Consider the following 16,955-nt stretch of genomic DNA (forward strand, 5'->3'; position numbering starts at 1 on the left):
TAAATATATGTCTTTATGCACATAAGTTATTATATCTACTAAATTCCTAGAATGGTATTATGTTCTTAATTTGGCATGTTTTCCTTCTAAAAAATTATGCCAATAATGTTTGCCATGTCATACAATTACAGCATTTATATGCGTTTGTTTTTTTTTTAGTTTTATTCTTTTTAGTGACACGTTTTAAATAAACATATAAATAAATAGGCATCAACATTTAATTTTTTTTATTAACATTTGCTCAAAATTGTTTTCTCGTAGGATTTCAGAAGTGTTAACACTGGAAGCTATATTTTATGTTCATAATTAATTATTAATGAATCTTATTTAACTAAAAAGTACTTAGAGCCAAGCAGGATGGTATGTGCTAATAGCCCCAGCATTTGGAAGGCTTAACCAGCAGGAACTCAAAACTTTAAGTCCAGCCTGGTCTACAGAGCAATATACTGTCTCAAAAAAAAATGTAGGAAACAAGGAGCTAGAAAGGTAGCTCAGCGCTGGGCGGTGGTGGCGCACGCCTTTAATCCCAGCACTTGGGAGGCAGAGGCAGGTGGATTTCTGAGTTCGAGGCCAGCCTGGTCTACAGAGTGAGTTCCAGGACAGCCAGGGCTACACAGAGAAACCCTGTCTCGAAAAAACAAAAGAAAAGAAAAGAAAAGAAAAAAGGTAGCTCAGCAATTAAGAGCACTGGCTGTTCATACAGAACACTAGGATTTGATTCCTAGCATCTACATGGTGGCTCACAACTGTGGCTATAACTCCAGCTCCAAGGAATCCAGTACCTTTTTCTAGCCTTCAAAGGCACCAGGCATGAATGTAATACACAAACATATACATCCAGTCAAAACACACATACACAAAAATGAAGTATAAAAGAAAAGAAACTTAAAAAGGACTGAGCAGGGTAAGACAGGAAGATTACTGTGAATTCAAGACCAGTCTGCTCTCCATATTCAAGCCAGTGAGTACTAAATAGCATGAACTTGTCTCCAAAAAAAAAAGAACAGGAGCACAAAAATATCTTACATTAAGTTGGGTCTTTCAACTGCACCAGGTGACTCTCAACTTTGCTTCAATTTAACTGCCTGCATTCAGTGCCTTTTTTTTTTCATCCCTCAGGTGCTAAAATGGAATTTTACTACACCACGTGATGAATACATTGAACAGCTGAAGACTCAGATGTCTAGCTGTGTGGCTAAATGGTTACAAGATGAAATGTTTCACTCAGATTTTCAGCATCACAATAAAGCCCTGGCTGTCATGGTTGATGTAAGTCTTCAAATAGATAAATATCTGCCTCAGGCATATGAAAATATGGAATGCTGAAAATTGTTCACAACTTTGAATACTTTGAGGAATAAGTAGAATACATTGTGTTCTCTGTAGAGCTCTTTTACTTAATAGAATAAATGATGGTGTATTTTGGGGATCCTGGTGAAAGTTTAAAAATCTTACATTTTCTTTTGGGTACCATTACCACTTAAGAAATATATGCCTGGTAGAAATTTAAATTTATATACAGTCTTACCTGTGGGATTTCTGCTTTTATTTTAAGCACTTGGAAAGTGAAAAAGACGGAGTCATCAGTTGCTTAGATCTTATCTTAAAATGGCTTACCCTCCGTTTTTTCGACACCAATACAAGCGTCCTAATGAAAGCACTGGAATATTTAAAGTTGCTCTTCACCCTGCTGAGTGAGGAAGAGTATCATCTTACTGAGAATGAAGCATCCTCCTTTATCCCCTATCTCATCCTCAAGGTAATGTGTTCTCATCCTGGGAGGCTACTGGAGTTCTGAGCTAACCTTCATTCTTATACCTGTTCATCTTATCACATGATGGATCTCCTTTCATTCATTCTCAAGGTCCTTTCAAGATACAGTGATGCATGAAATAACCATTGCACTCAGAAAAGGTCTCTGTTATTTCTTATTGACCAGGTTGGAGAACCAAAGGATGTCATTCGTAAAGATGTCCGTGCTATCCTGAACCGGATGTGCCTTGTCTACCCAGCCAGCAAAATGTTCCCCTTCATCATGGAAGGGACCAAGTCCAAAAACTCTAAGCAGAGAGCAGGTAAAGCAAAGCATCTATATGTGTCCATCTTTCTTTCTAGAGTTGCTGAGAGCTTAGCTCAGAGCCCCATACGTGCTATGCAAGGTCTCTGTACTGAGCTATATGATTCAACCTGCCCCCTCACTCCCAAAATTGAAGTTAAGGTGCAAGTTTTTGCACGAGTGAGTCTCCACAAATGATTTATAAGTGAGCAATGAAATTTCTTCAGTGTTTGTGTAGTTGTTTCCAGTTTTCTTATTCAAACTGTGAGAGTGATGAGTTGCACACTGGTGGAGCCATAGTATCAGGTGATACAGGCATCACTCAGTACCACCCTGGTGACAAAATCAAGTGCACAGGGGCCATCTGACTCACAGGCATACCTTGTCATGAACACTTATTATTACACCATTGACATATGTAACATATGACATATATGACAGTGTAAAAGAAAGAAAAATCTAAAAAGACCCAAAATAAGATTTGGCATTTCCTGTCTGCCAAAGAAAAGTTGCAGAAGCATCTATATCATATTTTTGGGTTTCATTAATCTATTCTTTCTTCTCCAATAGAGTGCCTGGAAGAGCTAGGTTGCTTAATTGAGTCCTATGGTATGAATGTTTGTCAGCCAACCCCAGGAAAAGCCTTAAAGGAGATAGCTATTCACATAGGAGACCGAGACAATGCTGTACGGAATGCTGCCCTCAACACCATTGTAACAGTGTACAACGTGCATGGAGATCAGGTGTTCAAACTGATTGGAAATGTAAGTGATATTTCTCTTTATGCTTTGTAAAAAGAATTCCAAGGTACTTGGTTGTTGGGTTTCCTGCCATCTCACTCTACTGGAGTTTCATTGATTATTAAGCTTAACCATCAAGATATCCTAGATCCAGGCATTTATTTCAGGTACTTTCATTGTTGTTGGACCCTCTTTGCTGTCTGTGTTTAACTAGAATTTTTTTGGTGTTTTGGGTTTTTTGGTTTTTTGTTTGTTTGTTTGTTTGTTTGTTTGAGACAGGGTTTCTCTGTGTAGCCCTGGCTGTCCTGGAACTCACTCTGTAGACCAGGCTGGCCTTGAACTCAGAAATCTGCCTGCCTCTGCCTCCCAAGTGCTGGGATTAAAGGCGTGTGCCACCACTGCCCAGCCTAAAATTTTTTTTTAATTTACTGCTGTTTACTTAAGATACAAGAGTTATTCTTGAATCGAGAAATCTGAGGTAGTCTGGATTTTAAATACTTCATGGCAATCTGCTCTGTGGTTTTGGTACATTTGGCTATTAGTTGACTAGTACCCTTTTGGGAACAATGTTGGATATAGGGATCAAACTTCAGCCATGTGCTACTTTTCCAGGCACAGGAACTCACTCTGTAGACCAGGCTGGCCTCGAACTCAGAAATCCGCCTGCCTCTGCCTCCCAAGTGCTGGGATTAAGGCGTGAGCCACCACCGCCCGGCTTTTTTCCTTCCTTTTAAAAAAAAAAAATTTTTTTTTTTTTTAAGTTTGATATGTCAGACCAGGCTCAAACTCAATGAATGTAGCAAATGAATATCTTAAACTTCTTTTATTTAATTTTTTGGTTTTTTGTTTATTCTTTCTTTCATTTGTTTATTTATTTATTTGGAGGCAGGGTCTCTCTATGTAGTAGTCCTTGAGGTGGCTATTTTGTTTTTGTTTTTGTTTTTTTTAAGATTTATTTATTTATTATATGTAAGTACACTGTGGCTGTTCTCAGACGCACCAGAAGAGGGTGTCAGATCTCACTACAGATGGTTGTGAGCTACCATGTGGTTGCTGGGATTTGAACTCAGGACCTTCAGAAGAGTAGTTAGTGCTCTTACCCACTGAGCCATCTCTCCAGCCCATAAATATATCTTTTATTTATTATAAGTACAATGTAGCTGTCTTCAGACACACCAGAAGAGGGCGTCAGATCTCATTACAGGTGGTCGTGAGCCACCATGTGGTTGCTGGGATTTGAACTCAGGACCTTTGGAAGAGCAATTGGTGCTCTTACCCGCTGAGCCATCTCACCAGCCCGAGGTGGCTATTTTGATCAGGCTGACCTAGAACTCACAGAGATCTTCTTCTCCCACCTACAACTCCTCAGTACTAGGGTTAAAGTTGTGAACCACCATGCCTAGCCTAAGACTTTGAACATTTCTGATTCTACCCCTACATCCTGAGTGCTAGAATTGTTATTACATGCAACTATGTCCAGTCTTTATGGATGCTGTATTAAACAAAGGCTTTGTACATATTAGGCAAGCATACTTACAACTGAACAATCAACAGATTCTATTTTTAGCTTATTATAATGATTAACATTAGCTATTACTTTTATACCCTTTTCTTTCATATGTTGTTAGTATATTAATGGTAATTGACTTAATAATATAGTGATATGAAACCTAACAAGATAATTCAAAGGATAAAGTTGTTTTACAACCAAGCCTGAATACCTGAGTTTTCATTCCTAGAACCACATGGTAACAAAAAAGAATCAACTCCCACAAGTGCTCCTATAACTTTTATATGGGTGTTGTGGTGCTTGTGTGAACACATACACACAACATGCACACGTGCACGTTCACACATACACACACACACACACACACGCAAAATAAATGAATGCAAAGAAGCACTTTTTAGAAATAATGTAATAGGTTGGCTTTGTTTGTTTTTAAGATTATGTTTATTTCTTATGAATGAGTGTTTTGGCTGCATGTAAATATGTGCATATGTATTCCACATGTGTGCCTTTTGTCTACAGAGGCTAGAATTAGGCATGGAACCTCTAGAACTGAAGTTGTAGCTGGACCCAGGGCTATTACACAGAGAAGCCATGTCTTAAAAGAAAAAAAGTGGGCAGTGGTAGCATGCATGCTTTTAATCCCAGCACTCAGGATGCGAAGGCAGGGAGATCTCTGAGTTCCAGGACATCCAGAGCTACAGAGAAACCCTATCTCGAATAACAAAAATAAACAAAAACTGGAGTTACATGATTTTGGGGCACCATATGGGTGCTGGTAACTGAACCTAAGTCCTTTGCAAGAGTAACACATACTTTTTAATATAGAGCCATCTGTCCAGCCCCTAGTGTAGAAATTTAAAGTAAATTTGATATATCATAATAGTGTCTTTTTTTTTTTTCTATGTGAAAACAAAGTGTGTATGTTTGTGTCTGTGTGTGTTATTTTGTTTGTAAAAGACTGGATTTGTCTGTGTGTAGCCCTGGCTGTCCTGGAACTCACTCTGTAGTCCATGCTAGCCTTGAACTCAGAGATCCACCTACCTCTTCCTCCCAAGAACTAGGTTCAAAGGTGTGTGCTACCATTGCCTGTCTTCTTTTAAGCTGGGATGGCTAATTTTTTGAGATAGGGTTTCTCTGTATAACAGCCCTGGCTGTCCTAGAACTCCATTTGTAGTCCAGACTGTTTTGTAGACCAGCTGTCCTTGAACTTAGAGAAACACCTGTCTAGCTTTGCCTCCCAATACTGGGATTAAAAGTATGGATTTATATTTTAGTAAATGTGTATGTTAATAGTTTGAATTTTTACAGCTTTCTGAGAAGGACATGAGCATGCTTGAGGAGAGAATAAAGCGGTCAGCAAAGAGACCCTCTGCTGCACCTGTGAAACAGGCTGAAGAGAAACCTCAGCGCACACAGAACATAAACTCTAATGCCAACATGCTACGCAAGGGACCAACTGAGGACATGTCCTCCAAACTTAAGTATGTGAATATAGATAGTTATTTGCTGGCATATATATGGATTTAGCTTTGTGTGCTCTGAGCTTGTCTGTAACATAATCTTGAGTTTTTGTCATTATCATGCATGACAGAGTGTCTAGGGTAATGTCTTATGACCAAATGTTTAATCTTTCATTCTTCATTGTCTTTGTCTCAAAACCACTTCTAAATGGTCTTGTGCCTTCTTTCACTGCTTTTCCGTGGACAGAATTATGTATCGCACTTATAGGATGTAAGTACTGCCTGCTAATTTCTCATTAGCAGGGCTCTTATATCTTTCTAACTTCTGACATGGTTTCATCCCCTCTGGAGAGTAACCAGCTTTTTACAACAGGGCAGCAGAGGGTGGCCATAAATATCAGGCCTCCCATGAAATTCTTTTTTATATTTGGTTGTACTCAAGTTCCTGTTTTTGTTTTTGTTTTTTTGTTGTTGTTGTCATTATTTTAGTTTTTTTGAAACAGGGTCTCATAGTCCTAGCTGTCTTGGAGCTCACCATGTAGACCAGGCTATCCTTGAATTCATGGAGTTTCAGTTGTCTCTGCTTCCCAGAGTCCTGGTATTAAAGGGGTGCACCACCACAGCATACCCAGTTCCTAAGATACAGCCAATGAGATGCATGCATCCCAGAACCGGCCTATGACTCAAAATACTGCCGTCCAAACAAGACAGCACTGTCTGGGGCTGTGTGTGCTGCAAGTATAATTTTAACCAATTTGAATTTGGAAATTTTGTATAACTATATAATACTGGCCTGGTCCTATCAAGAGTGGCTTCAAAAAGTATTGACTATCTTTCAAAGCATAAAATGTAGTGAAAAACTGCATAAGATGCCTATGATCAGAACTTAAACACTGGTTAATTTCACAGAGAGAGTAGGGAACATCCAGTCTACACTATTATTAATACTTCGGCTCATAGTAGTGGATTTTCAGTCTATATGAGTATTTTCTGCACCAGGTGGAATAGAAGTTCAAGATTGTGGACAAGGCTTTTGCACATTAGAGATAATACACTTAACCAGTAATCTAAGCACAAATTAAAGTTTCCTGCTCTCTCTTAGGATAATCCTGAACCAGTGTTGTTACTTCAGGCACTTTCCTACACTCAACTTAAATCCTTCAGAGGGGCTGAAACCAGAAGTTGAACATCTGTCTTGAAGCTTTGAGGCAGCTAGCAGTGCTAATATTATCCTTGTGTGAAGAAATCCCTCTTAGTTCAGGAGCATCTTTTTGCTTCCTTTAGTCAAGCTCGAAGCATGAGTGGTCATCCTGAAGCAGCCCAGATGGTTCACCGAGAATTCCAGCTGGATTTAGATGAGATTGAAAATGATAATGGTTCAGTCCGCTGTGAAATGCCAGAGCTTGTCCAGCACAAACTTGATGACATTTTTGAACCTGTCCTTATTCCTGAACCTAAGTAAGTTCAGCCTTTCATTTAAATACAAACAGCTCATGATCCTTAGAGTACATACCTGAAAAGAGCCCACTATGGAATTATGCCGTTGCAAATTCCTAGAGTTCATTACTACCTAATAGTGGCATCTTTACTAAAACCTGGATCTAGTAGAGAATTGTATAATTCCCACTCATTAAAATGTCTTATAATTCATATTGAATTTTTCCTTTTGATGTGTTGTCTAGGATCCGGGCTGTTTCTCCACATTTTGATGACATGCACAGTAATACAGCATCCACAATCAATTTCATTATCTCCCAAGTAGCCAGTGGTGACATCAACACAAGTATCCAAGCTCTGACACAGGTAATGGGAATACTTCCCACAATAGTGACTTCATTGATCTATGTAGAGACTTGTAAGAATAATGGATTGTGAACTAGTGTAATAACAGTATTGAAGCATGCAGGCAGTGTCCGGTATTATCCTGATTTTTCAAAAAAGGACACAGGGACACAGTTATCATTTGTATCAAATCCCCTGGAACTAGAGTTACAATTGTGAGCTACCATATGCCAAGACTCAAACCCAGGTCCTCTGGAAGAGTAGCCAATGTTTTTATTTATGAGCCATTTATTCATTCCTCAGAAGCTATTTGTTTTTAACCATTTTCTTCTTCCTTCCCTAACAGTTTGGTTTTAATTATATATAAATAGGGAAAAGCTAGGTTTGTGTTTGGTGTGGTGACAATGGCCACGTTATCTCAAAGCCAGGAGATAAAAGTCCAGTAGATTACAAGGAAAGTGTTCATAAAAGAGCATTGATTCCCAAGAGAAGGATACCCATGCAGGGGGCCACTCTGTCATGGTGTTAAGGCCCCAAGCAAAGCAAGTAGCATGCAGAGTGAGCTCAGAATGAGGAATCATCCAAACCAGAAAAAGGGACATCAAAATGGAGAAGGGCTGGAGGCAGAAATAGGAGATAGGTTATATACAGACTGGTTACCTTAAAAAAAAAAAAAAAAGAAAAGAAAATGGGAGTCATATTTCTTACATTTAGAGAGGGGAGCTACAAATCTATAGCAAAACAAAATGAACTCTGCATGATTCCATCGTGTGTACTCCAAATGACAACCTGACTCCATGCTATTTTGGGCTGATTTTCCATAGTCGTGGGGAAACTTCATTGGTTATTAAGGCAAGTCATCCATTGTGGGGATACTCTCAGTTGTTGCTAAACATTCAGTAAGTCATTTCATTTGTAGCATTCTTTCAAATTACAAAAAAACTCAAATTATTTTTTAAACTCATCAACAATGTGTTAGTAAAATAAAGCAATATATTCAAGACATTTACATAAAAAATAGTGAAGGGTTAGTGAATGACATTTAAATTACACTGTTTGCTGGGCAGTGGTGGTGCACATCTTTAATCTCAGCACTCGTGAGGCAGAGGCAGACAGATCTCTTTGAGTTTGAGGCCAGACTGGTTTACAGTATGAGTTCCAGGACATCCAGGAGGACACACAAAGAAACATTGTCTCAAAAAAAGAAAGGAAGGACGGAAGAAAACTATACATATGTATAAATGTATATAGAATGTTTATATGATTCAGAATTAGAAAGATGTTAGTTACCTAATACATAAATTAAGTGTGTTTCTTACCAAAAGAGGGCATCGGGTCCCAGTATAGATGGTTGTGAACCACAATGTCATTACTGAGAGTTGCCGGGAATTAAACTTAGGACTCGTAGAAAAATCACTGAGCCATCTCTCCAGGCCTGTTTGTTTGTTTGTTTGTTTGTTTGAGACAGGGTCTCTGTGTAACCTTGGCTGTCCTCTAGCTTACTTTATAAATCAGTATATGGCTTCAAACTTAAAAGTGCTAGGATTAAAGACATGTGCCACCACTACCTGGCAAATTAAAGTGTATTTCCATTCAAAATTACAACACTAAAATTTGAGAAGCTGAGGGAGTTCCAGCACATGTTTAGAAGTGAGAGAACAACTCGTGAGAGTTAGTTATTCTTTCAACTGGATCCTATGTCAATCTTTACTTCCTAATAAGAATACTGGAGGCTCGGAGTAACAGAAGGGAGACATGTTTATTTGTATAAGCTGACCATGGTGGTGTATGCCTATAATCCCAGCACTCAGGAGGCAGGAGGATCAGAACTCCAGGGTTATTCTTTGCTACATGTCAACTTTGCAGCCAGCCTGAGCTACATGAGACTGTCTAATCAAAGAAGGAAAGTAACAATAATAATAATAACAACAACAAGGAAAAAGAGAACAGGCGTAGTGGTGGCATATATCTTTAATCCCAGCATTCAGGAGGCAGGTGGATCTCTGCCAGTTCTATAACAGCATGGTCCACAATGTGAGTTCTAGGAGAATCAGCCAGGGATATTACACAGAGAAATCAGGAGGTAGGAGGTCGGGGATTGAGACATGAGTTGTTACTGAATCTTTGTTTTCTGAGACAAGGTCTCTGCTGATCTAGAATGCCATGTGGACCAGGCTGGCCTTGAACTCAGCTATCTGAATGCCTCTGCCTCCTGAATACTGGTATTTAAGGCATGTGCCACCATGCCAATCACATTAGTGCATTTTTAAAGTTCTATGAGGACTAGAAGTGTGGCTCATCCATATACTGCAAGCTTAGAATGTGCAAGGCCTAAGGTCAGTCTCCATCAAAAGAAAACAAACAGTATGTGTCCTCTTAAGAAAGGAGAATGCACCGGGCAGTGGTGGTACACGCCTTTAATCCCAGCACTTGGGAGGCAGAAGGCAGGCAGATTTCTGAGTTTGAGGACAGCCTGGTCTACAGAGTGAGTTCTAGGACAGCAGGAACCCTGGCTTTTGTGTTCCTGGCTACACAGAGAAACCTGTCTTTAAAAAAAAAAAAAAGGAGAATGTTCTCTCTCTTAGACATAAAAATGCAAGCACATAAGGAGAAATATACTCAAACATTTTGTTTATTGTAATGTACTAATCTACAAACACTGCAAGTCTCAGTAAAGAAATGATTAAAAATTTTGGTAAATGGATAAGCCATTATGTTATTTGTTTTAAGTCAGTGGCTCTCAACCTATAGTCGATCCCCATATATCAGATATTGTACATATCAGATATTTACATTATAATTTATAATGGCAAAATTAGAGTTATAAAGTAGCAACAAAATAATTTTATGGTTGGGGGTCACCACAACATGAAGAATTGTATTAAAGGGTCACAGCATTGGGAAGGTTGAGAAGCCAGTATTTTAAGATTTTGGTTTGGGGGCTAGAGAGATGGCTCAGCAGTTAAGAGCACCGACTACTCTTCCAAAGGTCCTGAGTTCAAATCCCAGCAACCACATGGTGGCTCACAACCATCCTTAATGAAATCTGATGCCCTCTTCTGGTGTGTCTAAAGACAGCTATAGTGTACGTACATAATTAAATCTTTAAAAAAAAAAAGATTTTGTTTTTGTATGAGTATTTTGCATGCATATATGCACAACATATATGTATACCTGGTTGATCCCTACAGAATCCAGAAGAGAGCATTAGATTCCTTGAAACTGGAGTTTAAAGTGAGGTTACATGATAAGGCTGGGAACCAAATTGCAGTCCATTGCAAGAACAGCAAGTGCTCTCTTAATAGCAGAGCCAGTTATCTCTCCAGCATCTTGTGCTGCTTTCACAAATAGAGTTGTTCTTTTTTTTGGTTTTTCGAGACAGGATTTCTCTGTGTAGCTCTGGCTGTCTTGGAATTCACTCTGTAGACCAGGCTGGCCTCGAACTCAGAAATCCGCCTGCCTCGGCCTCCCAAGTGCTGGGATTAAAGGCGTGCGCCACCACCGCCCAGCCAAGTTGTTCTTTTGACTTTAGAGATTTTTCATAAATTTCCACTGAATTAGAAAGCTAGATGCCAGTATGGAGTATGGAGGTTCATGCCTTTAATCCCAACACTCAGAGGCACAGGCAGGCAGATCTGTCTGAGTTCAGGTTCTCCATAGTGAGTTCCAGAATAGCTAAGGCTAAATAAAGAGGCCCTGACTCAAAAAACAAAGAAAGAAAGCTAGATGCAGGAAAATACATGTAATCTTTGTATAGTAAATGTGTCTCTAAAGCCTTGAGAATATGTGTACTATAATTATTTATATAATAATATAAAATAGTATTATACTATTTTATAGTATAAAATAAATAGTATTTATAAAATGCTATTTTATAAATATAGAATACTATACTATAATACTATAAGTATGAAAGAATGTATGTCTACTGATAAATATAATTTAGAGAAAGAGGAAAATAATCCTCCCTAAAAATGCAGTATTTTTTTATGATATGCATATGGAAACAATAAACTTTCCCACTAAATACTGTGTCTGTGAAGTAGTCATACACAAAGAGAATTTTATATTTTGAAAGTAAGGCCCATACCAGGAGTCACTGTTCACATATAAATGGTGGACCAATAAAGTTGTGCAGCTTGGCAGTCCTGCTAAAAATGAAGTTTACTGAATATCAACATATACTATATGTAATATAGATCTGCTTAATATGCCTAGAATACACAAGGCCTTGGGGATACTTTTATATTATTGTATAAGAGATAAATGTTTTCCTGCAGAACATTTAACATTTTACTACAACCAAGTACTAAACTAGCAAAGACATTGGACATGAGAAAACAAATGGAGATCTTTTGCTTGTTACTTTTTGTTGTGGAGATTGTCTTTTTAAATTTTGACAGTACTGTGAGTCAAACCCCAGATCCTTAAACAAAGTAGGACATGCTCTACCACTGAACTCTTCATTCACATATATATGAAACAAACTATATACATATAGATAAGATTGTTTGTTTGGGATTTTTGTTGTTACTGTTGTTTGTTTGTGTGAAGGCAGGCTCTCACTTTGTAGCCCAGGATATCCTGAAACTTGGCTGTGTAGCCTAGACTGAACTCAAATGTAAAATCCTCCTGCTTCCTTAGCCTTCAAAGTACTGGTTATATGTATGTTCCACTACTCTTGTTTTTTTTAAGTTAAAGGTTTAGTAGTAACACTGTCTAAAAAAAAGTATTCTTGCAGTGGTGGCACACGCCTTTAATCCCAGCACTTGGGAGGAGAGACGAGCAGATTTCTGAGTTCAAGGCCAGACTAGTCTACAGAGTGAGTTCCAGGACAGCCAGGGCTCTACAGAGAAACCCTGTCTCCAAAAAACAAACAAACAAAAAAACCCACTATTTTTAATGAATTGAACATTCAAACATAGAAATTATTCTCTGAACTATACAGTAGTTCTATTCTTCAAACAGAATCTCTGGCTAATTCATTTAATACCATCTTGCTCAGTAAAATAAATGTGTGCATATATATGTGTGTATATATATATATATACATATATATATATATAATGATTGAATTCCTAAGGATAGTTATTTGTAAAGTTAATTTTTTTTTTTAAGGAAAAATAAGTGCTTTGCTAATTAATTCTCTTATAGAAATGTGCCTTATGTCTTTCTGCCACTCATAAAGCTTGGAAACTACAGGTTGAAATTTTTCTTACCAGATTGATGAAGTCCTGAGGCAGGAAGACAAAGCTGAAGCTATGTCTGGCCACATTGATCAGTTTCTGATAGCAACATTCATGCAGCTAAGACTCATCTACAGCACACACATGGCAGATGAGAAGTTGGACAAAGATGAAATCATCAAGTTGTATAGCTGTATCATTGGCAACATGATTTCGGTAAGACAATTCTTCAGAACTTGGGTTTCTCTTAGATCTATTATCCCACCCAGCTTCTCAAGCCAGAGTAATGCTGATGTTCCAATGAGGCCTGTGTCCACTTGGTAGAATTATCCATGTGTCATGGAGCCAGTTGGTGACTTTTTGCACTGAACATTACTGGCTAGGTGTCTCATCTAGCACAGCTGGAGTAGAGAAGGAATAAAAAATAGACAGAAATAGAACCACAGAAAAGCTAGGATTGTGTGGTCTGAACTTTGAGATGGGGAAATCTCAGCACCCCAAAAACTCAACATACTTATATAGAATTGAACAGAGAGGCTGGGTTGTTGCATATAGATAAACACGGAGGTGGGTTATCTTATATGACTGGATAAAGGACATAGGTCTAATCTCTATAGGAACAGTCTCTGTAGGAGAGCAGCCTTCAGGTCAATGAACATGGTTGTTGGGGAGCTATGGAGGGCATTCCTATAGACATCACAAACACCCACTCTTGGGCCCCCAAGGAAGGCTTTGCCACTTCCCTCTATGTCCTCACAGAGAAGGCATTGCCATTCCCTGAGGGCTGAAGCTAGGTCCTTGATACAGACCAGGTTAGCAGCACACATTTATTCAAGAAATCCTTCATTGGGGGCTTCTTCCCCTCCCCATAGTTAGGATGTAAAGTAGAGTGCTTAGTTTTTCCCAGTGTTCTGCTTCCTACCAGTTTCTTCTACAGGCAAAGCAGGTCCTACTTGGCTTTTCATGAATAATTGGGGATCAAAAATAAAGTAGAAAGGAAGCATACCAATTAATTTTAATTAGGGATTTTTTTTTAACATTATGAGGTTTTAAAAATGCAATATAATTGTGCCAAGTATGTTTGTGCAAACATGTTATCCCAGAACTTAGAAGTTTATAAAGTATTGGCCAGCTGGGCCACAGGGTAAACCTTTGTCAATATATATAACTGAATATTGACTAGAATATACCAACTATGTTTTTCTTCTTTGTTTCATATATTGAGTTTTAACCTCCCTAACACAGTTAGAACTGGATAGCTATTTCAGATAGAGAGCTTGGCCCGGGAGGCCTCCACTGGAGTACTGAAAGACCTGATGCATGGACTGATCACCTTAATGCTGGATTCTCGAATTGAAGATCTGGAGGAAGGACAACAGGTGATTCGTTCTGTGAACCTCTTGGTGGTGAAGGTTTTGGAGAAATCAGACCAGACCAATATCCTCAGGTATATATTTATACCCTCATCAGTAAACTTGGGATAGTCTCTTATTTGTCTACACATAGAAATCAGGTAGTCAGAGTTGAGAGTGTGGGTGACTCCATCAGTAGAGTGCTTGCCTAGCATTCAGAGTTCTGAGTTTGCTCCCCAGCACTTGTAAATACCCCAGCATAGTGGCACTCTCCTATAATTCCAACACTGAGGAGCATTCCTCTTGGATGGAGGCAAGAGGATCAAAGTCACCAGGTCAATTGTAACTTTCAAACTTACCTAATAAGATGATTTATTACTTTCTTCTAAATGAGTCCTCTATTTCAGGCTAAAACTAGTAATAATCAATATCATGAATTTTTTTGAATAGGCAGCAAAATAAACTGGTTATATCTCTAGCGTTATATTCGTCTCTCAGCTACTAATGGCCATAAAAAAAGAAAACTATGACAAAATTTACCAATTTTCAAATAACAAAATCTTTTTTTAAAGATTTATTAATTATTTTATGTATATGAGTACACTGTTGCTGTTCTCAGACACACCAGGAGAGGGCATCATATCCTATTACAGAGCACCATGTGGTTGCTGGGAATTGAACTCAGGACCTCTGGAAAAGCAGTCAGTACTCTTAACCTCTAAGCCATTTCTCCAGTCCAAATAACAAAATTTTAATGATTGATCTTTTTTTGGGGGGGGGTTCAAGACAGGGTTTCTCTGTGTAGCCCTGGCTGTCCTGGAACTCACTCTGTAGACCAGGCTGGCCTCAAACTCAGAAATCCACCTGCCTCTGCCTTTCAAGTGCTGGGATTTAAAGGCGTGTGCCACCACTACCTGGCTTCAGATTATTATTTTTAATAATAATGATCTGTGAATTGCTTATTAGGTGGATAGAGAATATTCATACTTTAGTTACTGATTTTTAAGAATGAAGGTTTAAAATTTGTTAATGCTATTTGTCTTTCTAGTGCCCTGCTTGTTTTACTTCAGGACAGCCTGCTAGCAACAGCTAGTTCTCCCAAATTCTCAGAGCTTGTTATGAAGGTAAAGTTGAAATGATTTCATCTCTTTTCTTTCAAAGATATAATCACTGTTTTGTGTGGAGGTGGGGTTGGGATTCAAGACAGGGTTTCTCTCTGTGGCCTTGGCTGTCAAGACTCAATCAAGACCAATGCTAGCCAGCCTCAAGCTCAGAGAGCCACTTGCCTCTGCCTCCAGAGTGCTGGGACTAAAGGTATGTGCCACCACCACCCAGCTATAATCACTTTTTTAAAATGTAGAGGGAAAGAAATTCAAATTATGATATTGACTCAGATCAACCAAGTAGAGACAAAAAATACAATTGGTAAGTTAGGCATGGTAACAGTTGTAATTCCAGAAAACAAGAGGCTAAGGAAGGAGGATAGGAGCCAAAAACCAGCCTAAGATACCTAATTTAGTATTATTGAAACTGTGAGCTGTCTTAAAAATATATATATATATAACTGGACTTTTATTTTCACTTATCACTGAATTCAAGTCTAGCACTTTTGGTGTCAGCCTACATGCTGTGATGTGATATACACCTTCATCTTAATATCTAGGAGGCAGAGGCCTGGCTGACCTGCTTCTGCTTCCTAGTGCTGGAATTCAAGAAGCCTGGATTCTCCTAAAAAATCTTTGCAAACAAGAAGAGCAAGCTACCACAGTGGCTTATACCTGTAATCCCACCACTTGGAAAGTGAAACAAAAGAACCAGCCTCTTGTTCATAGTATAGTTAGTTCATGGCTAACCAAACCAGAAGACAAGAAGTTTGACAAGGGATTTTCATTATGAGGGAGAGGTATATACAGGCTTATAATGTTTAGTCTTTCATAGAACTCTCCAAATGAACGTAAGTATAGCATTATAGTACTGGTACTGTAGTGGTATAGGATATTTTGCTTCCTTAGATTAGATTTGGTTAAATAATCTAAACTACTCTATACTCAGGTCCTAAGGAAATTATTATTAGTCACTCCCTCTTTTTCTTATTTTTTAATGGTTTGGTTATTTTTATGTACATGGTGTCTTGTCTTCTTGTATGCCTATGTGAAATATTGGATCCCTTGGAACTAGAGTTACAGACTGGGTCTTCTGGAAGAGCAGCCAGCACTTTTTGTTTTGGTTGGTTGGTTTTTGGTTTTTTTGAGACAGGGTTTCTCTATTGTATCCCTGGCTGTCCTGAAACTCACTCTGTAAACCAGACTGGCCTGAACTCAGAGATCCACTTACTTCTTCCTCCCAAGTACTGGGAATAAAGGCATGTGCCACTGCCACCCATCCGCAGCCAATGCTCTTAACTGCTGAGCCATCTTTTACCCTCTGGTTTCTTATTTTAATAGTGTCTATGGAGAATGGTTCGTCTATTGCCTGACACCATCAACAGCATTAACCTAGACAGAATTCTTCTGGACATCCACATTTTCATGAAGGTCTTTCCCAAAGAGAAATTGAAGCAATGCAAAAGTGAATTTCCTATAAGGACTCTAAAGACCCTTCTGCATACTTTATGCAAATTAAAAGGACCTAAGGTGAGTGAGAACAACAGTTGATGTCTTGAGTAAATTTCATGGACATTCATTAGCTAGCATTTGAATGTGCTGTCTCCTTCAGATCCTAGACCACCTTACAATGATTGATAACAAGAATGAGTCAGAACTGGAGGCCCACCTATGTCGCATGATGAAGCATAGTATGGACCAGACTGGGAGCAAGTCTGATAAGGAAACAGAAAAGGGAGCTTCTCGAATAGTGAGTAGCCTGA

General features: G+C 38.6%; 1 protein-coding gene and 1 non-coding gene across 6 annotated transcripts in view; both read left to right on the plus strand.

The window, feature by feature from the left end:
• Positions 1–16,955, plus strand: part of Ckap5 (cytoskeleton associated protein 5) — a 92,056-nt gene that overhangs the window by 69,652 nt on the left and 5,449 nt on the right. For 4 of the 5 annotated variants that reach the window (XM_031371005.1, XM_031371006.1, XM_031371008.1 and 1 more), the window contains exons 29-41: positions 1,120–1,269; positions 1,556–1,759; positions 1,940–2,075; positions 2,627–2,820; positions 5,618–5,790; positions 6,017–6,040; positions 7,054–7,227; positions 7,452–7,572; positions 12,774–12,953; positions 13,997–14,184; positions 15,138–15,213; positions 16,534–16,722; positions 16,805–16,942. In XM_031371005.1, the coding sequence (XP_031226865.1) occupies positions 1,120–1,269; positions 1,556–1,759; positions 1,940–2,075; positions 2,627–2,820; positions 5,618–5,790; positions 6,017–6,040; positions 7,054–7,227; positions 7,452–7,572; positions 12,774–12,953; positions 13,997–14,184; positions 15,138–15,213; positions 16,534–16,722; positions 16,805–16,942 (1,947 nt within the window). The remainder of the gene's footprint in view (positions 1–1,119; positions 1,270–1,555; positions 1,760–1,939; positions 2,076–2,626; positions 2,821–5,617; positions 5,791–6,016; positions 6,041–7,053; positions 7,228–7,451; positions 7,573–12,773; positions 12,954–13,996; positions 14,185–15,137; positions 15,214–16,533; positions 16,723–16,804; positions 16,943–16,955) is intronic. The other variant, XM_031371010.1, reaches the window with a different exon arrangement.
• Positions 2,320–2,430, plus strand: LOC116092800. Its single transcript, XR_004119497.1, has one exon. It is a non-coding gene; the product is annotated as a small nucleolar RNA SNORD67 (small nucleolar RNA).

Source organism: Mastomys coucha, unplaced genomic scaffold, assembly GCF_008632895.1.
Source record: "Mastomys coucha isolate ucsf_1 unplaced genomic scaffold, UCSF_Mcou_1 pScaffold15, whole genome shotgun sequence".
Classification (NCBI taxonomy): Eukaryota; Metazoa; Chordata; class Mammalia; order Rodentia; family Muridae; genus Mastomys; species Mastomys coucha.